Here is a 22,595-nt window from a genome sequence, read left to right as displayed (position 1 = left end):
TGGACTTTGATTTAATCAAAGGCTGAAAAAGTTCAAAAAAATAAAGTCCAGGTACAAAAAGTCACTTGGGCACAACCCACGTGTATACTCGCTTGCAAGGAGAGGGAATCTGAAGTTTCTAAAGGTTTGGCCCAATTTTGTGTGCGCGCGAGCCCACTCTATTTTTCTTGCTTGCAACAAGTCCATAGTTGGTTTCCTAATATAAGGCATTCACCTTTTATATATTTTGGCAATGTGGGATGTTTGAACCTTATAAAATACATTATTTTCCAACACTACTTTCACTTCTCATTTCAGAATGTATGGGCAGGAGTTGTCTCATTAGTACACTGCCACATTCAGGATTCCTCATTTAATTGTGGTAGAGGTTGGCTGATGAAATGGAAATACAAGCAGATTGACACACAAGATTTAAATGGCTATATTTAGGGTAAATACATTAATTGTCAAACTCTGCTTTGTAAAATAATTATAATGTTATTCACATGCTCGATAGAATGTTTGTATATTTTGAAAGTTCGAGAAATCATTAAAAGACGATATTGCCCATAATGGTACCATTGAGTCAATTAAGCCTCGAACTAGTTCAAATAGGAATTTTAAGGTGAAATTAAGAGTTTCACAGTTCAGGGGTGACTCAAAATGGTAATTCGGAGTTCGAGGATCAATTCGGAGTCAAACCGAAATTTTCACTATCTAAGGGCAAAATCGTAATTTTTTCACTTGCGGACAAAATTTGAGATTTTGAGAGAATTTAGCTCACATTTGACAAATTGGAGAATGGTATGAGTATAAGGGATGAAAAATATATCTATGGGAAATTTTTCAATTTTTGGGGTAAAAATGTAATTTTTCACATTATGGGGTAAAAGTGTAATTTTTAAAAATTTGCTCCACCAAAACTTTGGAAAAGTCTAGAAATTTCATGGAAGACATGGATAAGTGAAGAGGATTGAGTGGTAGAAAAAGAAAGTAAAAAAAATGGCTAGAAAAAAAAAATATTCAAAAGGTAAATAAAATAATAATATTTTATTAAGCCTATTAAGAGGCTTGAAAATTCCAGAATTCTTTATTGGGAGGGTCAGCCAAAACCAGCAGGAGAGAGAGAGAGAAATAAGAACAAACCCTAGAGTGAGAAAATTCAAAGAAAAAGTGTGATTTTTCAAGGAATCAAGTGTTTAAAGGTATGATTTTTCAAGCTTAGCTTAAGATTTATCATTTCCATGCATTTCTCCTTATTTTCCATGGTTAAATTATGTGTTTTGATGATGGATTCAAATCTGATCATATGGGTTTAGAGAGAGAAAGTTGTTAGATTAATTTGATTTTGAACTATGTTAGTGTTTAGTGTTAGTTTAGCATGTTTATGAGTAAAACAACAAGAAAAATATTCATTTTCTCCATGAATTTCTCTAGGCCGAATCTAGCCAATGGTGTGTGAGGATGAGGTTGACTTTATTTTAAGAGAATTAGATGGAAAAATGATGAATTATGAGGTTGGAAATTAAATGGGAATTTTTGGTGCAAAAAAATTGAAATTTTTACCCACTAGGGGTAAAAGCGTAATTTGTGATCCGAACTGATAAATTGGACCACATTCATAGTCATTGAGGTATTGTGGATATAATTGGATAATTGAAATTGAAATGGATGGACTTGGAGTTGAATTGGAGATTTTAGAAATTTACACCGTGTATAGGCGAGTTAGGTCGGACACTGTGATTAAGCGATTGTCCAAACATTTCACACCCTATCTAGTGCATACGCATGGATAAGAGCCTGAAATAATATATATTGATTTGACACAAATTATTGAATTTTTTGTGTCATGTATTGTGGATAGGTGGTGAGCTATCTGATACGGGTAAAAGACTACACCCGAGGACCGAGAATAGGAGTATATCTACTCCTAGTACAGTGAGTAAACTTACTATCGTCTTAATTATCTAGAGTAGATTTATTTAATTGTGTGATTTTATGGAAAAATGGTTTAATTGGAAAATTATTGTGTTTTATGGGAAAATGAGATTTTATAAAATAATTTTATAAAATTTTTGAAAATTTAATAATGATTTCAAAAATAGAGTAATTGGAGACCTATACTATGATTGTGTTGTTTATCCATAATTTTACATTAAATGGCTTATGATAAATGTGAGTATGACTGGTTATTTTTATGATTTAAAGAATGTATGAACTTTTTTGATTTGCCTTGAATGTGTTAAGTGAGCCATGTCATACTATTATGATTTTATTGATTGGTGGATTATAAAGTGGGCACTGCAGTGACGGGGGTTCTGTGGGCCAGCCTAATTAGAGGGGCATGGTTCCCAATTATTGAGCTTACCTCGATTGGAGAGGCGCGTAGGATAACTCCCGAGGTAGGATTTGAGTACATTTCATGTTGGCCACCACGTGAAACTGGGACTCAGCCAACGTTGAGGAACGGCTGTGTTGTCAGAGGTGAAATGTGTTTGTGTGTGTGACAATAAACAGCCTTGGCGGTCTCGGTAAGATGCCTTTGCTGGGTATCTCCGAGAATGAATTTTTGGCAAGGGCCAAGTTTTTGAAAAGTGCATAAGCCATGTTGAGTAATTGGATGAAATCCAATTATTTATATGGGTTGGGATGAATTATTTTAATTGTCTCCTATTACTCGGCTTTAGATTATTTTGATGATGTCTGTCTACTCACTGAGATTTTACAATCTCACCTCTTCTTCTTATACATTTTTCGGGCTCAGAATAGGCAATAGACTGCCAATTGCATCGAGTAGTAAATTTCGAAGTTGCATCCTAGAAAGTAAGGTTATAGACTTAAACTTTCTCAGTTATTTGGGGGCCCACGTGTCATTATAAAATTATATACTCCAGTTTTCTATATTACAATATGTATAAATTTATTTTGTTTTTATGTGCAGAAAACTAATTTTTGATGTTTCAAAAATATACGTATATATTGTTTTACATTAAAATAGATTTTTTTAATTAATATTTTTATTTTATTATTCAAAAAGGAAAAAAAAAAAAAAGAGGAATAGAAAAATTGGTACAAAAGCCTTGCGAGGTCCCCAAAGGCATTCAGGGGAAGAATGTCTGTCGAGGTTTGCGGCGGTTGTTATGGGCCTTATGGGAGTTCTGGGTCGTGACATTAATTTTGTCAAATATATGAGTCATAAAACAAGTATCAAAGAAAAACATTCTCCAAAGATGCTAATGACCATTTGTTATTTGTTTTGAGATTTTATTTTACTACGTAAGACTGTATGATTTTATCCTGTCTTGATCATTTCCATTGAGCTGATAGAGTCGGATTCAATGATGATGCATTTGATCCTTGGATTGAAGAATTTGATCATTAAAAAAAAAAAGAAATCTAAAAATTTAATTAAGAAATAAAGTATAGAAAATTTCACTAAGACAAAATATGATTGAAGATATGACAACTATGGTTGAATATATTATACTGCTAAATTCAAGGAAGATTGTAAATGGAATAAGAAAGTAAAACAAGAGCTTTTGTTAAAAAAATAAAAATAAAACACGAGTTGAGGAACGTGGAGCTCCTCACATGTCAAGTTGGAAGAGAACGACTCGACCAATGCAATGAACCGGTGCAACAATCCGCTAAATGTCCCATGCTGTTTAAATAACGTGGTCAACCAGTTGTTTATTAAAGCAAGAGGTGAAGACGTGGCAGCTGGTGCATATCCGTAGAGAAGCCAACACCGTCGCCGATGAACTTGCACAAGTTGGGCTTAAGTGATCTTCCATATCCCGATTCTTTTGGGACTGAGCATGTGGATTAATTGCTGTCTCTTTATCAATTACTGGACCATGATCCCCCCTATGAGAACATGCCCTCCGGTGGCATGTGGTTAGGTGGCTCTTAGGCCTCTATTTATATCATTCTTATGGTGTCTATACATTTTTCCTCAAAAGTCATAGCTGCAAACTTTGAATGCTATTGTTTTTTCATTAGTTTCGAAAATTTCAAGGTAGGTTTGACCAGAAGATTTCTTAAATTCGAGATCTGGAGCCTGAATTTTTTTATGGTGTCTATATACGCGTATTCATTGGATCATATTTGGCACTCATTTCTCACTAGCTTTCTTCTCAGCAAACATTCACTCAATTTGCTCTGCTCTTATGGATGATAAAACTGCATCCAAAAACATTTCCACCGAAGGAGACAAGCTAATGGAAGAATTGATTCAAACACTTCCACAAGAGAAGGACTGGGTTGGCTCCACTCTCTACCAATACCAAGGCTTTTGGTACCCATTCTTTGCACCCAAGGCAGTCATTGCATTTCAAAACCACGTCAAAGCCCATGAAACTGATATCTTCTTAATCACTACGCCCAAATCAGGCACCACATGGTTGAAGGCTCTCATCTTCTCCATTGTGAACCGCAATCAATTTCCACTCACGCAAAGCCCTTTGCTCACAGCAAACCCCCATGAACTTGTGCCTTTCATTGATTTCAACATTTACTCGAAAAACCAAACTCCTGATCTTGAAAATGAAAATTTTCCTAGCCCAAGAATTTTTGCAACTCACACACCCTATGGTACATTGCCTAGTTCCATCCTAAAATCCAATTGTCGCATTGTTTATCTTTGCAGGAACCCTCTCGACCAATTCATCTCGGATTGGCACTTTATTGTGGATAATTTTCCTAGAAATGAAGATTTCAAACCTTTTTCGATAGAGGAAGGTTTTGACAGGTTTTGTAAAGGAATTCATGCCTATGGTCCATTTTGGGAACATGTTTTAGGGTATTGGAAGATGAGTTTGGAGCATCCTGAAAAAGTCTTATTTTTGAAATATGAAGATTTGAAGAAGGATATTGCTTCCAACTTGAAGAAGCTGGCTGATTTCTTGGGCTACCCTTTCTCGGAGGAGGAAATTAGACAAGGAGTAGTTGAAGAAATATCAAAGCTGTGTCGCTTTGAAACCTTGAAGACTTTGGAAGTGAACATAACTGGAGAAAGCTATGTTGGGCTTAAGAATTCAGCATTTTTTAGGAATGGTAAGGTGGGAGATTGGGTGAATTTCATAAACCCACCAATGGCTGATCGCATGAAACAACTTTCTGAAGAAAAGTTGGGCGATTCCGGCCTAAAGTTTGATTTGTTGGATAAAGAGGAATAGACTGTTAAATCCAACAAGTGCATAGGTATTTTATAGCACTCTGTAATTTTTTGTTGTTCTTTTGCATTTGAACATTTTCTACCAAATTGGTTTTATTCGTTTCCATCTTGAAATCAACCCTTATGTGCTATGCATTTGTGTACCTTCGTGCACATTATTATGAAGATAAGACATAAATAAAATTAATAAATTAATGATAACATGTGCCTCTTTTTGTTTGATTTATTTTTATATTTTAAAATTTTGGATTATTATAAGATTGACAATTTTATTGATGTTGGATATATATAGTAGTTGATGTTGGATATATATAGCAGTGAGAATAAATTTAACTCTTTTTTTTTTTTAAAGATAAAGATATCATTAATCAACAAGGAATAAAAATTCCTTGGAAGCAAAAAAACCAGCATCCAAGAGAACGAAAGGAGAATAACAAATAAACAAAAGAAACAAAAAAAAAAACCATGAGAACAAAAACCAAACATAACCTTCATGACCAACAACAAAAGGAAGACAATTGCAGTAAATATGAGCAAGTACTCGAACATTTGATTTATGGGTTAATGTATAATCTCTCTATCTAAAGAACAGGATTAGATCCTCCTTTCTACAATTATAAAAAAAAATATATATGAGCAAAGAAAAACACCATCCAAATCAGAAGGCAGCAGCAACACAAGCAGGCGGCAAAAATGAGCAACAATCAGAGGAACAGCTCGACAAGAAGAACGAGAAGAAATGCCCAGAAAGCGCAACCAGAAAACATTGAATCAATCTGAACAGAAGTCCACCAGAAAACACACAAAAATGTCCATTCAAAGCTATATTTTATTGTCGGCCATTTTGTGATTAGTTACTCCTACTTTCACTTTTCATGTCAGAATATATGAGCCGGAGTTGTCTCATTACTACACTTTCACATTCAAGATTCCTCATTTAAAAGTGGAAGAGGCTGGCTGCTGTAATGGAAATACAGGCAGATTGACACACAAGATTTAAATGGCTATATTGAGGGTATATACGTTAACTTTGTCAAATATATGAGTCATAAAACAAGCACCAAAGAGAAACACTTGGGGCTGCTTCTAGTGTCTGAAAATTAAGAAACATTTCTCTATACGCGGAATGGACACAGTTGAAAGTATTCGACAACCTAATGAAATATTTCCATCTAGTTTGGCTTACTGGACTTCGTTGTGGTGCACGGAAGTTTTTCTTTGGGTACAAACCGAAAGCCAAGCCCTGAAAAGAATTGAAACAACATAACGTAATGGACCTCCCTTTGAATATTGGTTTGACTTGCTATTGGGCTTGGTTTTCGTTTGTTTATGTTTTCTCCTTGATTTTTGTTTGTTTGTTTAGTTATCATGCAATAATATTTTTATTTTCTAAAAAATATATGAACAAAATACGGTAGTTAATCACATTAAATAATGTGTGTTAAAATAATATGGATATGCAAAAAAAAGTAAATAAATAAATAAATAGATATAGTTTAGCGAAAGATATATATATAAATTATTTTGATGCCTAAAAAATGTTGAATATTAATACTTTTATAAAATAACATGATAGGATATTTAGGTTTTATTCATCACTATTGGAAACACACAGGATAATGTAAAAAATAATAATAAGTAAAAAATAGAATAATAATATAATAATAGAAAATAATATTTTAACTTTGCCAAAAAGGAATAGTAAAAATAATAGCTAGATTATTATGCGCCATCATAATTACATTTTTTTTAAATTGTCATTCTATTCATTTTGATTTTATATCCTGCATGCAAATCAAGGTTCCGATGATGAGATCTTTTTGAGGAAGTTTGTAAGGATAAGCTTTCCTAAGAAATTCTCTAAGTGAGAATTCGGTCCTAAATTTTACCAAAATGATGGGAGGATCCGGAAAATGCTATCAATACAAGACTTTGATTTGTATTTAACAAATTATAATATGCATCAAGCTCGACAAACCTTATTCTGTACACGATTGCCAATCCCGATGATGTGATTTTTCTAAGAAGCTTGGAAGGATAAGTTTCATTGGAGAATTCTCTAGGTGAGATGATATTTTCGAATTTCATCAAAATGATGGGAGGATCCTAGAAATGGCATTGATAAAAGGTTGTCAAGTGTAATAATTAATTATGAACTTGCACTCCATTGACACACGTACCTATGAACAGTGATCCCAATGATGAGATTTCCTTGTAAAATTTCAAAAGATAAGTTTCTCAAGGAATTCTCTAGGTGATAGGGCAATCCTAGATTTTACCAAAAAGATGGGAAAACCAGGGAAATGCCCTCAATAAGCGATCATCATTCATATGTAATAATTTGGAATCCATAAGATTCATCATCCCTGCATTTCATATTCATCATGCATATTTTTATCTTTGAAATAAAGTTTGGATGATGATCCCGATGATGGGGTTTTTTTTGAAAAATTTGAAAAGATAAGTTTCTTCAACAAATTCTCTAGGTGAAAAGATATCTTTTGTATTTTACTAGAAAGATGGAAGGACTCAGGGAAATATTCTTCAATAAAAAGATTCGTTTGTAGTCAAAAAAATTAAAATAAGATTAAAAAATAAATAAACAGTGATTAAGAAAACACAAGAATAAAACTAAAAATAAGGTTAAAATATTATAACAAATGATTATTTGATATCGTTTGTTGAACGAGAGTTATAGGAGTGTTAATCTTTCCCCATACATAACTATACTCCCGAACCCAATTCTCAAATTCATAGACCAAGTTTTGTTCTTTAGACGAACCTAAAATCGATTTAGAACCTCGTCAAATAAGACAAATTTAATAAGTGACCAATCATATATAAATATAAAAAAGATTGGTGGCCACTCCTGGAATTTTGATGTCTCACATAACGACAATTACTTCGGATGATGATTGTGTACTTCGCCTGATTGCTTCAACACACGCATGAGTTGATTTGATGCCATCCATCAAAACTACTTCGCATGAGGGTTTGACTTAGTCGATTGGCCACCATGCGTGATTTATTTATGTCCAGAGAAGACCACTCTAAGATTTGATTTAAATCACGGATGATGTACATAGCCTCAGAGAGGCAAAGATAGACTTGATTTGATATAACACTTCGAAAACTAAAGTGTGCCTATGGAGTGCAACTTTGAATGGCTTCAAGGATAAGCCTAGTTAATATGTACTACTTGTGGAGATTTCATAGGGATGACTGATATGCCCCTAATATTGGAGATTCTTGTTAGAGCATTTTGTTAGCATTGATAATGCTATATGTGTGTATATATATGTATATCATATATGTTTTATTTATCTGCTCCCCTCACTAAGTATTAGATGACTCACCCATTTACTATACCATGTGTAGATAAATAAGCCACAGGATTGCGTGACAAGGGTCGTCCATTGACAGATCAATTTTGACATCCGATAGGTCCCCATCCCATTTGGTCACTTTGCTAAGTCTATTGCAAGCTTCCGTACTCAGTATAATTGTGATGTATGTGGGAACAACATGCCATTTATATTTGTCTAAGGGTTGTAAATATGAACCTGCCTTAATGGCCAATGAATATCTTATGAATAATGTATTAAATATGGAGTATGAATGATATGCCAAGGTCAAATATTTGTATTTGAGTTTAGTTATGCTATGAAAATACTTTGTGTGGAATCCTTTGGCTAATGATAGATGATTTTGATCTAAGGCCTCACGGGCTTTGCCTCTAGACTCGTGTTGATCATGAATCCCCGATTTGGGTCGTGACAAAATATAAAATGTAAAGCACATAAATATATATATTCAATATAATTTCCTCTTATATAATCAAGATTAATAAAAAAATGATACATTGATTTAAGCAACAATAAGTAGTGTAACATTATAACTTATATTTGAGAATTACATAATAAGTATTTAATTTTTAAAGACTAAAATCATGGAACATAAAAGGACAAAAGATACGAGAAGAGAGAGAGAAAAAAGTATGTAGAAACTTAAATTAAGATAAAGGTTAGTAGGGTTTGTAGGATGATTTTATTATTTTTTATTTATAATAATTATTAAATAAAAATTATTTTGAAGGGGTCATTAAAGGAAAAAAATATATAATATATAAAAAATTTAAAAATTTTGGAAGGATGTTAGTTACAATTCTATTATATAAGTATACATATCGAATAGATAGTATATAAGCAAGCTGAATATCGATCCCACAGAGAATTGATCTAAAATTTTACTAAGTACTAAAATTAGAACAATTTAATCTTATCCAAACAATCAAATTCAAATAACTAAATTAATTAACCAAAATTTATACTAAAAATAGAAATCAAAGCGACAAGATAGTTGGGTAAAAATCAAATCAAAATATACAATATCACTCACACTTTATCTAAATCGTAACTCTCTTTCTTAACTTATTTCAATGGGTTAAATTACTAACCTAGAGTCCCCAATTATTTATAAGGGTCTCTCGACTCATCTTATAAAAATATCTATTTTAACAAAGACACTATATCCCTATGTGAATTGAAGTTAAAACAGACTCATTAAGTTCAGGCTCTAATTTGGCTACATAAGGCCTATAAGTATATCCCTTTCCTATATGCAAATAAATTAATATGATTATATGCTATCTCAATTTTAGACGACACTAAACTCCGTCTCCCAAATTTGTTTAGGTTCCTAAATCAATTTAATTAGTGATCAAGCAATTAAAAACATTAAAACCAAATTGAAACAAACAATTCAAATCCCATTAAAAATAAGCAAGAAAGAGATTAAAAGTTTAGATTACATATGAGTTCAATTGCAGTCTTAAAAAAATAAATTTAGATCATAATATCTAATAAAAACTTCATCTAAAGAAAATTAACCATTAATTCAAGTCAAAGAAAATAAGAAAAACACGAAAGTAAAGAGAGGAAACTAATAACTGAAACTTTGTGATCTTGATTCTCCCTTCAATTCTCTTGTTTTCTTACTTTGTTATTGACTTTAAATCTCCAGAATAGTTGCTTGTTGCCTTCCCTTAAAACCTTGAAAAAAGATCTCTTAAATAGGCTCCAAGTAACTTAATTTTCAAAATCTCGTCAAATTTTTATTTTTGAAAAATTGCCCAGCGTCGTGGCGTTGGTTTTTTTTTGCTACAATAGTGCTGCAGCGCTGGGCTCTCGGGAAAATTGTATGGTGGGCGTCCTTTCACCAGCGCTGCAGCCTTGTTCTCCCAGTGCTGTAGCGGTTTATCAATTTCGAACGTGATTTTTACCCTAATCTGCTTCGAATTGAAAAAAGTGGTAAGCATAACAGTTGTAACTCTATCTTTTAACTTTCCAATGGATTAAGAATCATGTCAATTGGACTTTTGGATTGAAAGATATGCTCCAAATACTGCATCATATTCAGTCCATGCGTACTGTTGCAGTGCTCCGACTTATTCTAGCGTTCCAAGAATCACCTCATTTGGAGTTTTGTAGAAAGAGATATGGTCAAAATACCGAAATAAATACGAATGAAGCCAGCACCATACTTGTATTGATTTTCATCAAATTTCCTATAAAAGCAATAAGAGAAATTAGCAATAACTATTCTTAAAGTAATTTAAAATAAAATAACATAAAATTAAACTAAAATAACTTAAATTAGCTAATCAAACTTAAACTAGAAAAACACAAAAAATGTTACAATCCAAACCCAAAATCTCAAAGATCTATCTATTTAAACCCTCAAAATATGTTAAAATAACTCTATATAATAAAGTTATCAAGAGAGACATTAAAAATATATATAATAGATAAAAATCTTCAAAAATTCTAGGGGCGATTTAATACTTTACTTACTTTTTTATATTTTAAAATTTTGATTATTATAAGATTGACAAATTTATTGATACTAAATACATATAGCAATGATAATAAATATAAATAAATTATTTCTTAATTATTGTAATTAATTAAATTTCTTCTTCAACCTGCTCATTTACATATTAATTTTTCATTAAAATAAAAAATTAATATTTTTATATAATTTTAATTAAATTAAATTAAAATATATTATTTTATTAATAAATAATCCAATCAAATCCGACGTGAATAAGGGCGAACCACGAGTTTGGGACGATAACTTGACCTGTGGACTGTGTTATGGTAAGCATTTATCAAGGTAGATTCATGGTCCAAAGCAAGACTATTTAGTCACGCTAGGTACTCGTGCTTTCACTTTCCATCTCAGAATGCATGGCTCAGAGTTGTCCCATTAGTACACCCCTACATTCAAGTTCCCTCATTTGATTGTCATACAGGCTGGCTGATCAGTGACCACTCACCTATATCGGGTTCATCTGCTGCACATATTGTAATTTGGACTTTTGGGGTTTGATTCAAAGGTTACCTGCAAAGGAAAATGTATTTCTTGAAAAGCCTTTATTTTTTTCTGTGTTTGGTTTAGAAAAAATTAGGTTTGTTTGTGAAATTAGTGGATGTTCATGGCTCCACAAAAGAAACACCATTTTTGGTAAGATTGAATTAAAGGAGAGAACAGTGCAAAGTTGAGAGAGAAATATGATTATTAAAATTAAATTAAGAGTCTTATTGAGTTTACTTTGAACGAATATGTTTTTTTTGCAAATTTATTTGACGAAAGTATGAAAGTTATGGTTGAATAGGTTATTTTACCTACTAAAATTATTGAAGATTGTAAGTGGGACATAGAAAGAAAGAAAATGAAATACAAGAGGTTATGCATCATTTGACAGCTTTTGTATATTTCATAATTGTAGTATCATTAACACATGTACCGGTCTCCCTATCTTTCTTCTCAGCAAACATTCATTCAATTTGCTTGCTCTTATGGATGATAAAACTGCATCCAAAAACATTTCCTCCGAAGGAGACAAGCTAATGGAAGAATTGGTTCAAACACTTCCACAAGAGAAAAACTGGGTTGGCTATACTCTCTACCAATACCAAGGCTTTTGGTACCCTTTGGTTGCGGCCAAGGCAATCATTTCATTTCAAAGCCACTTCAAAGCGCATGATACTGATATCTTTTTAATCACTACGCCCAAATCAGGCACCACATGGTTGAAGGCTCTCATCTTCTCCATTGTGAACCGCAAGCAATTCCCACACACGCAAAGCCCTTTGCTCACAACAAACCCCCATGACCTTGTGCCTTTCATTGAGGTCAGCATTTACTCGAAAAACCAAACTCCTGATCTTGAAAATGGAAATTTTCCTAGCCCAAGAATTTTTGCAACTCACACACCCTATGGTACATTGCCTGGTTCCATCCTAAAATCCAATTGTCGCATTGTTTATCTTTGCAGGAACCCTCTCGACCAATTCATCTCGGATTGGCTCTATGTTGTGAATAATTTTCCCCGAAATGAAGATTTCAAACCTTTTTTGTTGGGAAATTGCGGAATTGTCTCTAAAGAATTGCCCAAGATCTAACCCAATCAATAGAATAAAGAAAGAAAGAAATCAAGCACACCCACAAGAACACAGGAATTTACGTGGTTCGGTCTTTTTATGACCTACGTCCACGGGCACAACAAAAGAGAAAAATTCACTAAGAGAAAAATCAGGAGATTACAAGAACAGTCTCAAACTCATAACCCTTATCCCACGTACACTTAAAATCACTCTCTCTACATCTAGGTGATATTATTCTTTAACCCATAGAGTCCTTTTATAGTATCAAATACAATAACCTTATCCTAATTTAATTAGGAATCTTATCCTAATAGAATTAGGAATTGTTATTCTAATCTAACTAGATTTAAAAACTATTTTATAAGGTATACTAATTTAATTAGAATTAAACAATCCTAATAAAATCACAATTCAAGACTATCCTAACAAATCTCCACCTTAGGCTTGAATTAGCCACCTTACGAACCATTCTCTGCCGACACCACTAATGCTCTAAAGGGCCTCAAGCACTACGAACACAGATCAAGTCCAAGCAATGCTTGAACTTTATCCCAGAAACCGACTTAGTTAGCATATCTGCCGGATTTTCATCTGTAGCTATTTTCTTTACTACAATCTCACCTTTAGAAATAATCTCTCGAACGAAGTTACACTTGACTTGGATGTGTTTGGTTCTCTCATGAAACATCTGATTTTTAGTCAAATGTATAGCACTTTGACTATCACAAAACACAACTGTTTGTGTTTGTTCAAAACCAAGATCACTAACCAAGCCTTTAAGCCACAAAGCCTCCTTCACTGCCTCGGTCACAGCCATATATTCAGCTTCAGTTGTAGACAAAGCAAAGGTTGATTGAAGAACTGCTTTCCAACTGATTGCAGATCCTGAGAGAGTGAACACATACCCCGTTTGAGATCTTCTACTATCTAGATCACCAGCAAAATCTGATTTGGAGAAGCCAACCACATTACGACTAATGTTTGCACCTCCTTCACACACTAAGCCAACTTCAATAGTAACTTTAGGTGTTTTCACAAGCTCCCATGTTTGATCCCAGTGTAGAGACTCAATCTTCTTAGAAGACTCGACATATATAATTTTCTCATGATAAAAGTAAGGCTCTTCAATCTCTACTTCCACAAATAAAACATAAGAATCAAAATCACCATCAATACAAGTAATGCTTCGTTGAGATACCAATTCTTGTACCTCTTGCAATTCTTTCTGGATTTCACTATCATCTCGCACTGTCACAAGAGCATTGATTTCAAGCTCCACCTGCTTGCCAACTTCTTGGTCTGATGTGTTTGCAATTCTAGACTTTATCCCACAAAGTAATGCAGACTTGTCAAAGGTAACATCCCGACTCACCATAAACTTGGGGAACTTACAATCAGTACACCACAACCAATAACCCTTCACCCCATATGCATAGCCTAGGAATATGCACTCTGTCGCCCTCAACTCAAGTTTACCATCACTCACATGAACATGAACAGGACAACCAAATACTCTCAATATAAAATAATCAGCAGGCTTACCAGACCAAACTTCCTTGGGAGTCTTAAATTCAATTGCAGTTGATGGAGACCGATTTACCAAGTAACAAGCCTTGTTGATAGCTTCTGTCCAAAATACTTTGGTTAGGCCAACATTTGAGAACACGTATTTTGCTCTCTCCAAAAGTGTTTTCTTCATCAATTCTACAATATCGTTTTGATATGGTGTTTTGTCGACAGTGCGATGTCTAACGATTTTCTCATTCTTGTAGAATAGACCAAACTCACCTTTGCAAAATTTCAAACCTTTGTTTGTTCGAAAGCTCTCGATCCTTTTCTTAGTCTGCTTCTCGATCAATACCTTCCAATGCAAAAAGGTGGTTAACACTTCACTCATAGCCTTTAGAAGATACGTCCACACCTTTCTTGAAAAATCATCAATAAAGATCCACATGTATAATGATCCACCTTTTGATACCACCGGAGAAGGATCCCACAAATCTAAATAGATGTAGTTTACTGTACCCCTGGTTTGATGAGTTTTAGTGCTAAATTTCACTCTATGTTGCTCACAGAAATCTAGCTTTCCACTCTTTTGACCACACAGCAAACTATGCTTACTTAGTTTTCTAATCCCTCTCTCGCTCATATGACCAAATCTCATATTCCATAAACGTGTTACATCATCTTCAGGATCATTAGATGAGACCACAGAAACAGTTTCAATGACCGTGTTTCCCACTAGACAATAAAGGTCACCGGATAACTTGCCCTTCATGATAGTTAAGGCTCCTTTAGATACATTCAAGACACCATCTTGGCCACTATATTTGTAGCCCTTCTTATCTAACAAACTCAAGGATATTAAATTCTTTTTCATGTCAGGGACATGTTTTACCTCAAGTGTTCTTACCATACCATCAAACATCTTGATTCTAATTGTGCCAATTCCAACAACTGAGAGAGAGAAATCATCTCCTAATTGTACAGTGCCCATATTAACAGATTGATAAGTTGTAAACCAATCACGCCTAGGACATATATGAAAGCAACAAGCCGAATCCAAGATCCATGTATCCATCAGGTTACAATTAGTAATTGCAAGAACATTATCAGTTTCCTCAAAAGTATCAAAGTCATCTCCAACCACGTTTGCAGTATTCTCAGACTTATTAAACTTTTCATCATCCTTGAATTTGATACAGTCTTGACGAAAATGCCCTTTCTGACCACAATTCCAGCAAGTTTTCCCTTTTGCTCTAGATTTACCTTTTCTGTCTAAGCCTTTCTCTTTACCTCTACCTCTATTTACAACCAAACCTTCTGCTTGATTTTCATTCCGAATACCACCAACTTTCTTCTTTAATTCCTTGGAATTTAAAGATGCCCTTACATCCTCGAAAGTGAGAGTGTCTCGGCCGTAAAGCATAGTATCCACGAAATTTTCATACGATGGAGGCAAAGAACATAAAAGAATTAGGGCTAGGTCCTCATCCTCAATTTTAACATCGATATTCTTTAAATCAAGAATAACTCTATTAAATTCATCAATGTGGGTATTAACGGACGTACCTTCACTCATCTTGAGAGTATACAATCGTTGCTTCATATAAAGCCGATTCGTCAGGGACTTGGTCATATAAATACTTTCGAGTTTAAACCACACTGCAGCAGCAGATTCTTCATCCGTGACTTCTCTTAGCACCTCATCAGACAAAGCAAGGAGAATAGCACTATGTGCTTTTTCCATAAGGTCATCTTTCTCACCATCAGATAAATTCGAGGGAAGATGCTCTTTTCCCTTCAGTGCCTTCAACAGTCCTTGTTGCACTAGCAATGCGCGCATCTTAACACGCCACAGGCTGAAATCGTTTCTTCCATTAAACTTTTCAATCTCATACTTGGTCGACGAAGTTGCCATAGCGAGATTCAGATTGATCCAAGACCTTGAAGCTCTGATACCAGTTTGTTGGGAAATTGCGGAATTGTCTCTAAAGAAGTGCCCAAGATCTAACCCAATCAAAAGAATAAAGAAAGAAAGAAATCAAGCCCACCCACAAGAACACAAGAATTTGCGTGGTTCGGTCTTTTGATGACCTACGTCCACGGGCACAACAACAGAGAAAAATCCACTAAGAGAAAATCAGGAGATTACAAGAACAGTCTCAAACTCATAACCCTTATCCCACGTACACCTAAATCACTCTCTCTAAATCTAGGTGATTATTATTCTTTAACCCATAGGGTCTTTTTATAGTATCAAATACAATAACTTTATCCTAATATAATTAGGAATCTTATCCTAATAGAATTAGAAATTGTTATTCTAATCTAACTAAATTTAAAGACTATTTATAAGGTATAACTAATTTAATTAGAAATAAACAATCCTAATTAAATCACAATTCAAAACTATCCTAACAATATTTTCAATGGAGGAAGCTTTTGACAGGTTTTGTAAAGGAACTCATGCCTTTGGTCCATTTTGGGAACATGTTTTAGGGTATTGGAAGATGAGTTTGGAGCATCCTGAAAAAGTCTTATTTTTGAAATATGAAGATTTGAAGGAGGATATTGCTTCCAACTTGAAGACGCTGGCTGATTTCTTGGGCTACCCTTTCTCGGAGGAGGAAATTAGACAAGGAGTTGTTGAAGAAATATCAAAGCTGTGTAGCTTTGAAACCTTGAAGTCTTTGGAAGTGAACGTGTCTGGAGAAAGGCCTGTTGGGCGGCTTAAGAATTCAGCATTTTTTAGGAATGGTAAGGTGGGAGATTGGGTGAATTTCATAAGCCAAGAAATGGCTGATCGCATGAAACAACTTTCGGAAGAAAGGTATGGCGATTCCGGCCTAAAGTTTGATTTGTTGGATAAAAAAGCATAAACTTGTAAATCCAACAAGTGCATAGGAATTTTATAGTACTCTTTAATTTGTTGTTGTTCGTTTGCATTTAAACATGTTTGTACCAAAATTTGTGCTATTCCTTTCCTTCTCCTTCCTTCGTAGGAAGGGTAATAATTGTTAAATCAACCCTTATGTGCTATGAGTTAGAACTCAGATTGTCCTTAAAGACTTGGTACCTCTAGTTAAATTTTACATGAAATCTTGTTTATTGTCTCTGCAAACTTCCTTCTACAGCTTAGTGGCAGACATCATTGCATGCTTAAGCTTACTTGTTTTCCTTGTCTAAGTTGACCAATGCATCGAGTTGGATGCTGGTTGTGTACATTTTGCTTGAGGGAGAGAGTGTTCCCTTCCTCATTCCAGTGGCTGGTTTTTTCCACTGGACACAGCTTATTTGGTACTCCCAGGCGAACTTCTGAACCTTCGTTCCAGTTCAAAGATTTGAACCGTGAAGCTTTTGCTTTTGTAGTTGTTAATAACAATCATTTTGTTTGAGCAAAAAAACAAAAAAGAAAAAAATACTCAACTCGAATAACGTCTAATGACACATGACATCTTTTTTTTTTTTGAAATTATAGAAGTAATACAAATTCAACTGAAAGTAATGAGTTTACCAACCCTACAAGCCACCATCAAAACTACTCTTTTAACATGTACAATGTCAATAATAGGTGTGAGCAAAATTCGGTCAAAATGGAATTAATCGATGAATTCGATTAATTTGATTGATTTGGTTAAATTGGTTCAAAAGTTTGATTAAGTCGGTTGAATCAATTTGATTCAGTTAAAATTTTTTTAAATTGGTTAAGCAAAATAATTAATTTTGAAATTAATAATTTTAATGGCTTTTATTCATATATGCACTCATTCAGTTTCCTATGCATATATATATATATGAAGGAATAGATATTATCATCAAGTGGGCTTTTTTTACATATATTCACTCTCACGTTTTTTTTTATATTTATGTATGAATAAATGACTTAGATTTAATCATCAAGCATCAAAAAATTAAAATTAAAATACACTTAATTTAGACATTAATATTGTTGATATAAATATAATAGACAAACAGTTATTTAAAATTAAACATAATACAAAATATAATAAAAACTATACCCTAAATTTAGTTATTAATATATTAATATATTAATGTAACTTATTAAGTTAACTTATTTTTATATTAAGTTAATAATACATCAAACTCTATATTGCATACTTATTAATATCCAATATATAGTCCATATAGACTATAGAATAGTAATTTACTTTTTATAAGTAATTAATAAACTATAGTACTATAGCATAACTTACATTAGTAATTAAATATAATAACTTGTTTTGATATATTAATGACTTAATGAGTTAATGTTATTATATTATAATATATAACAATATACTATGTATATTATACAGTATACTTATTAACAATATACTATTATATAGTATATATATTATATGACTTCTTAATATACTTATATACTATACAAGTATATATTAACTATATATAATAATATATTAATACACTATACATTGTCTTAGTATACAGTTATACACTATATATAATATATATTAATACAATATACAAATATACTACATAATTATATATTAATTGCATATAGTAAATATTGATACAGTATACATTATTTACAATTACACATTATATAATATATATTTTAATACACTATACATAGTATACTTATTAATACACTAATTAATCAATATATAGTATAACAAGTATACTATGTAGTATACTTATTAATATACTAATTAGTAAAAGGTTATATATTAATTATACTATATTAGTGTATTAGTAAAATTATAAGTAATAGTGTAATTTGTGGTAACATAAAGTACATTATTAGTATATTATTAAATAAATTAAAAATAGGAAAAAGTTAAAAAAATTCGATTAAAACTGATTTAACCAACTAAAGCTGGTTAATCTAAAGTCGATTAAAGTCGTTAAATTGGTTCGATTGGGTTAATGTTTATAGGAAGGTTGGTTAATTTCAATTAATGGTATTTCTTAACCAAATTAACTAATTTAACTGAATGCTCACCCTTAGCAGTTAGTCCATAAAGAGCTATTTGACTCAACATAAAAATGTAAATACTTGATTGAATGTAATAAAAGAGAAATTTTTTTTGAATATTCTAGAATGGTTCAAGAGCTTTTTAAAGCATTATAATATATATATGCATAATTATTGATGTAACTAAAAATATAAATAAAATAAACTAAAAAAGAATGCTTGATAAAAAAAGAAAAAAGAATATGAAGGTGGAATTTTTGTGTAATAGAAATAAAGTAGTGAGACAATTTTTATTATCTTGCCTTGAAAATATTTTTATAATTAGCCTTCAAATTTGGGCTTTGAGGCATTTAAAACCAAATGCTTATAAATGGGCCAGTAAACTTTTAGACGTCTAAGACACTCAGCCCAAAGTTATTAGCTTAAGTTGTATGTGTACGCAAGTTCGTTTCTCCTCCTTCTCTTCCAAACCCAGCCGGCTTATCCTTCTCTTCCACATCCCATATTTCTTCTCGCTGCTTTGAGACTCATCGAGGAAAGCCACAGCCACTCAGGTCAGCCTTGCTCAGTTTTCTTCATAGTTGTTATTTCATATTCAAAGAATGGCACTGTTTATCACTTAAAGCTTCAAACTTTTTTCTTTTATTACCTTGAAACAGAACAGAGTTTATGGCTTCAAGGACTTTCCTTTGCTTCCACCATGGGAAACTCATCCTTCCCTTTACTACCACCAAGTTTATTCCTTCTTCTAAAAGACCCTTAAAGAATCTAAGCTTTTCTTCGATAAGCTGCAGCCTAAACACTCCTCAGCCAACTCTTGAACCGAAATCTAAACTGGGTAGTCCCCCAAATGTTATTAAAATTCTTGAACAAAGAGGATTGCTTGAATCCGTAACCAATGAAAATCTCAGGTTGGCTTGTTCAGACCAAACTGCTGGTCCTCTTAAGGTTTACTGTGGTTTTGACCCAACTGCTGAGAGCTTACATTTGGGAAACCTATTGGGGCTCATTGTACTTTCTTGGTTCCAAAGATGTGGCCATAAAGCAGTTGCCTTGATTGGTGGTGCTACTGGTAGAATTGGTGACCCTTCTGGAAAAAGCCAAGAAAGACCTGAACTTGATTTGAAATCATTGGAAAAAAACATTGTTGGGATTATGGATACTATAAATAAGATTCTGAGTAAAAATGCAAATTTGGGTTCTCAAGAAAATTCAAACTTTGTGATTTTAAATAATTATGATTGGTGGAAAGAGGTTAGGTTGCTTGATTTTCTTAAACAAGTTGGTCGATATGCGAGGGTGGGGAGCATGATGAGTAAGGAAAGTGTTAAGAAGAGGTTGGAATCAGAACAAGGAATGAGCTATACTGAGTTTACTTATCAGTTGTTGCAAGGTTATGACTTTTTATGCCTTTTTAAGAATGAAAGTGTTAGTGTACAAATTGGTGGTAGTGATCAGTGGGGTAATATCACTGCTGGGACTGAGTTGATAAGGAAAATTTTACAAGCTGAAGGAGCTTATGGGTTGACATTCCCTCTTTTGTTGAAGAGTGATGGCACCAAGTTTGGGAAATCGGAAGATGGTGCAATTTGGCTTTCACCATCTATGTTGTCTCCATATAAATTTTACCAGTATTTCTTCTCTGTTCCAGATGCTGATGTGGTGAGGTTTCTCAAAATTCTTACTTTCCTGAGTATGGAAGAGATAAATGAATTGGAGAGTGGAATGACAGGACCGGGGTATGTGCCCAATACAGCCCAGCAGAGGCTTGCTGAGGAAATTACACGTTTTGTTCATGGTGAAGATGGTTTGATTGAGGCTCTTAAGGCCACTGAAGCATTGAGGCCTGGATCAGAAACAAAATTGGATTGGAAAACTATTGAAGGGATTGCTGAGGATGTTCCTTCTTGCACCTTGCCTTACAATCAAGTGGTGAATCTTTCGATTGTTGATCTTTCAGTTTGTTCTGGCTTGTTTGAGAGCAAATCTGCTGCCCGTCGTCTATTGAAGCAAGGAGGCCTCTACTTGAACAACAATAGGGTGGATAATGAAATTAAAAGAATAGAGGCTGAAGACATTGTGGATGGGAAAGTTCTTCTTTTATCCGCAGGCAAGAAGAACAAGGTTGTTGTAAGAATATCTTGATTACTTGTAGCTGTACCTGATTATTTATTAGAAACTGTTTTGCAACATTCTTGTATGTTAAACAAAGTTTTGGATTTGATGGTATATGAATGAAAGAAAGTTCATATTTTCTCACAAGGAAATTAATTATGGTGGTTGCAAAAGTTTTGATTCTTAGCCTTTAGGCATGCTCCTATTTGTATATTTTGTTTCTCTTCTTTGTCTTGTTTACAAATTTGTATGTTTTGAATTATATAGCTAAACAGGTGGCATAAACATCAATAACAAAATTCATGTTTTGATTTTCTGAGGAAGGAAGGAACATCTTTAGGTGAAGTGCATTAATTGATTGACAGGGATATATTTCTTTGACATAAAATGAAAAATCACATGTCTATAAAATAAACTTTTCATTTTTCAGCATGTTATAACAATTTATAATTCTATTTGTGATCTTATGTGTTCTGGCAATAGTTGATCGAGATCACATTTGAACTCTTAATGCAGAATCCCTATCCTTTTTTTTAATAAAAGAGAAATCTTAAATCAAAGTTGGTTTTGAAGAATAATTTGATAGAAAACTACAGGCGCAGTTATTTGGAAATCAAAAGTATTGAGTCTGTTCTTAATGTGAATGATTGCCTAATTCTCTGTGTGTTTGTATACACAACTGATTACCATATTTGCTTTCTACTTCATCCTGAACATTAAATCATGGCAGTAGCATCTTTAACTTTGCATCTTTTGAATTTGGTATCTGCCATCACAAGTTATTAAAAATACTCCTGCTATTAAATGGTAAACATGATATAATATACAGCTGGCTAAACATTATGGTTTAAGCATTCATTTTGAACTATGAAATGCCACATTCTTTTCAAGTGTATACTTAGTGGAGGAAAGCTTACAACAAGGGAAGGGGGCCTCTGTCTTTGCCCTTAAGTGTGAAAAAGAATGGAAAGATCTAAGAATAATTGAGGCTAATACCTGAGCAGAAAGCACAGGAAAATGGTGATATCCTTGTGCATGGATCAAATTCTGCTTAAGTTAAAATTTATGCTTTTGGCAGGCTGTTTGGAATTGAATTCTGAAAAAGTTAAGAATCACTCAAAAACCTCAATATTGTTTTATGGACAGGCCTAGAACCTTGAGCAATGTCATTCTCATTTCAAATTGGCTTTGGTGTGAGCAGATCTTCGCAGGAGATCTATGTATTTTCCTTTACCTAATGCTATGCAATATGTTAACTTGTTCTGAGCACTTTTGAAGGCAATGGACTAGAGGTAAGCTAGTAATTATTAGAAACAGTTTTGAACTATCCTTTGGCTTGTGCTCGTTCAGTTTGTGAGATATCAAGCAAGCAAGGTTGCACAAAATTTGACACTTTGGAGCAGTTGACTATCTCAACTGGAGTAAGGCAAGTTCTGTA

At 33.3% G+C, this 22,595-nt stretch overlaps 3 protein-coding genes and 1 long non-coding RNA gene across 4 annotated transcripts; all 4 read left to right on the top strand.

Annotated features, from left to right (window-relative positions):
• Positions 1,143 to 2,310, top strand: LOC108662939. Its single transcript, XR_001928827.1, has 3 exons — positions 1,143 to 1,184; positions 1,844 to 1,917; positions 2,275 to 2,310. It is a non-coding gene; the product is annotated as an uncharacterized LOC108662939 (long non-coding RNA).
• Positions 4,101 to 5,343, top strand: LOC18594425 (cytosolic sulfotransferase 15). The gene has a single exon (XM_018124898.1). It carries the CDS (start codon positions 4,149 to 4,151, stop codon positions 5,154 to 5,156), a length of 1,008 nt encoding a protein of 335 aa, XP_017980387.1. The 5' UTR covers positions 4,101 to 4,148; the 3' UTR covers positions 5,157 to 5,343.
• On the top strand, positions 11,913 to 17,219 carry LOC18594424 (cytosolic sulfotransferase 15). Its single transcript, XM_018124897.1, has 2 exons — positions 11,913 to 12,570; positions 16,530 to 17,219. The coding sequence occupies exons 1-2, from the start codon at positions 12,016 to 12,018 to the stop codon at positions 16,983 to 16,985; spliced, it is 1,011 nt and encodes a 336-aa protein (XP_017980386.1). The 5' UTR covers positions 11,913 to 12,015; the 3' UTR covers positions 16,986 to 17,219.
• LOC18594421 (tyrosine--tRNA ligase, chloroplastic/mitochondrial) lies at positions 19,467 to 21,313 on the top strand. The gene is made up of 2 exons (XM_018124871.1): positions 19,467 to 19,596; positions 19,702 to 21,313. The coding sequence occupies exon 2, from the start codon at positions 19,712 to 19,714 to the stop codon at positions 21,185 to 21,187; it is 1,476 nt and encodes a 491-aa protein (XP_017980360.1). The 5' UTR covers positions 19,467 to 19,596; positions 19,702 to 19,711; the 3' UTR covers positions 21,188 to 21,313.

This window comes from Theobroma cacao, chromosome 7 (assembly GCF_000208745.1).
Source record: "Theobroma cacao cultivar B97-61/B2 chromosome 7, Criollo_cocoa_genome_V2, whole genome shotgun sequence".
Lineage (NCBI taxonomy): Eukaryota > Viridiplantae > Streptophyta > Magnoliopsida > Malvales > Malvaceae > Theobroma > Theobroma cacao.
Note: the sequence above shows the minus strand (reverse complement) of the source record. Positions and strands in the feature narration are given on the sequence as shown.

Excerpts from the sequence above, each read along its gene's own strand:
- LOC18594425 (XM_018124898.1), top strand. The coding sequence starts at position 4,149 with ATGGATGATAAAACTGCATCCAAAAACATTTCCACCGAAGGAGACAAG.
- LOC18594424 (XM_018124897.1), top strand. The coding sequence starts at position 12,016 with ATGGATGATAAAACTGCATCCAAAAACATTTCCTCCGAAGGAGACAAG. Across the intron at positions 12,571-16,529 it reads GAAATGAAGATTTCAAACCT|TTTTCAATGGAGGAAGCTTT; the intron begins TTTTTGTTGGGA and ends ATCCTAACAATA.
- LOC18594421 (XM_018124871.1), top strand. The coding sequence starts at position 19,712 with ATGGCTTCAAGGACTTTCCTTTGCTTCCACCATGGGAAACTCATCCTT.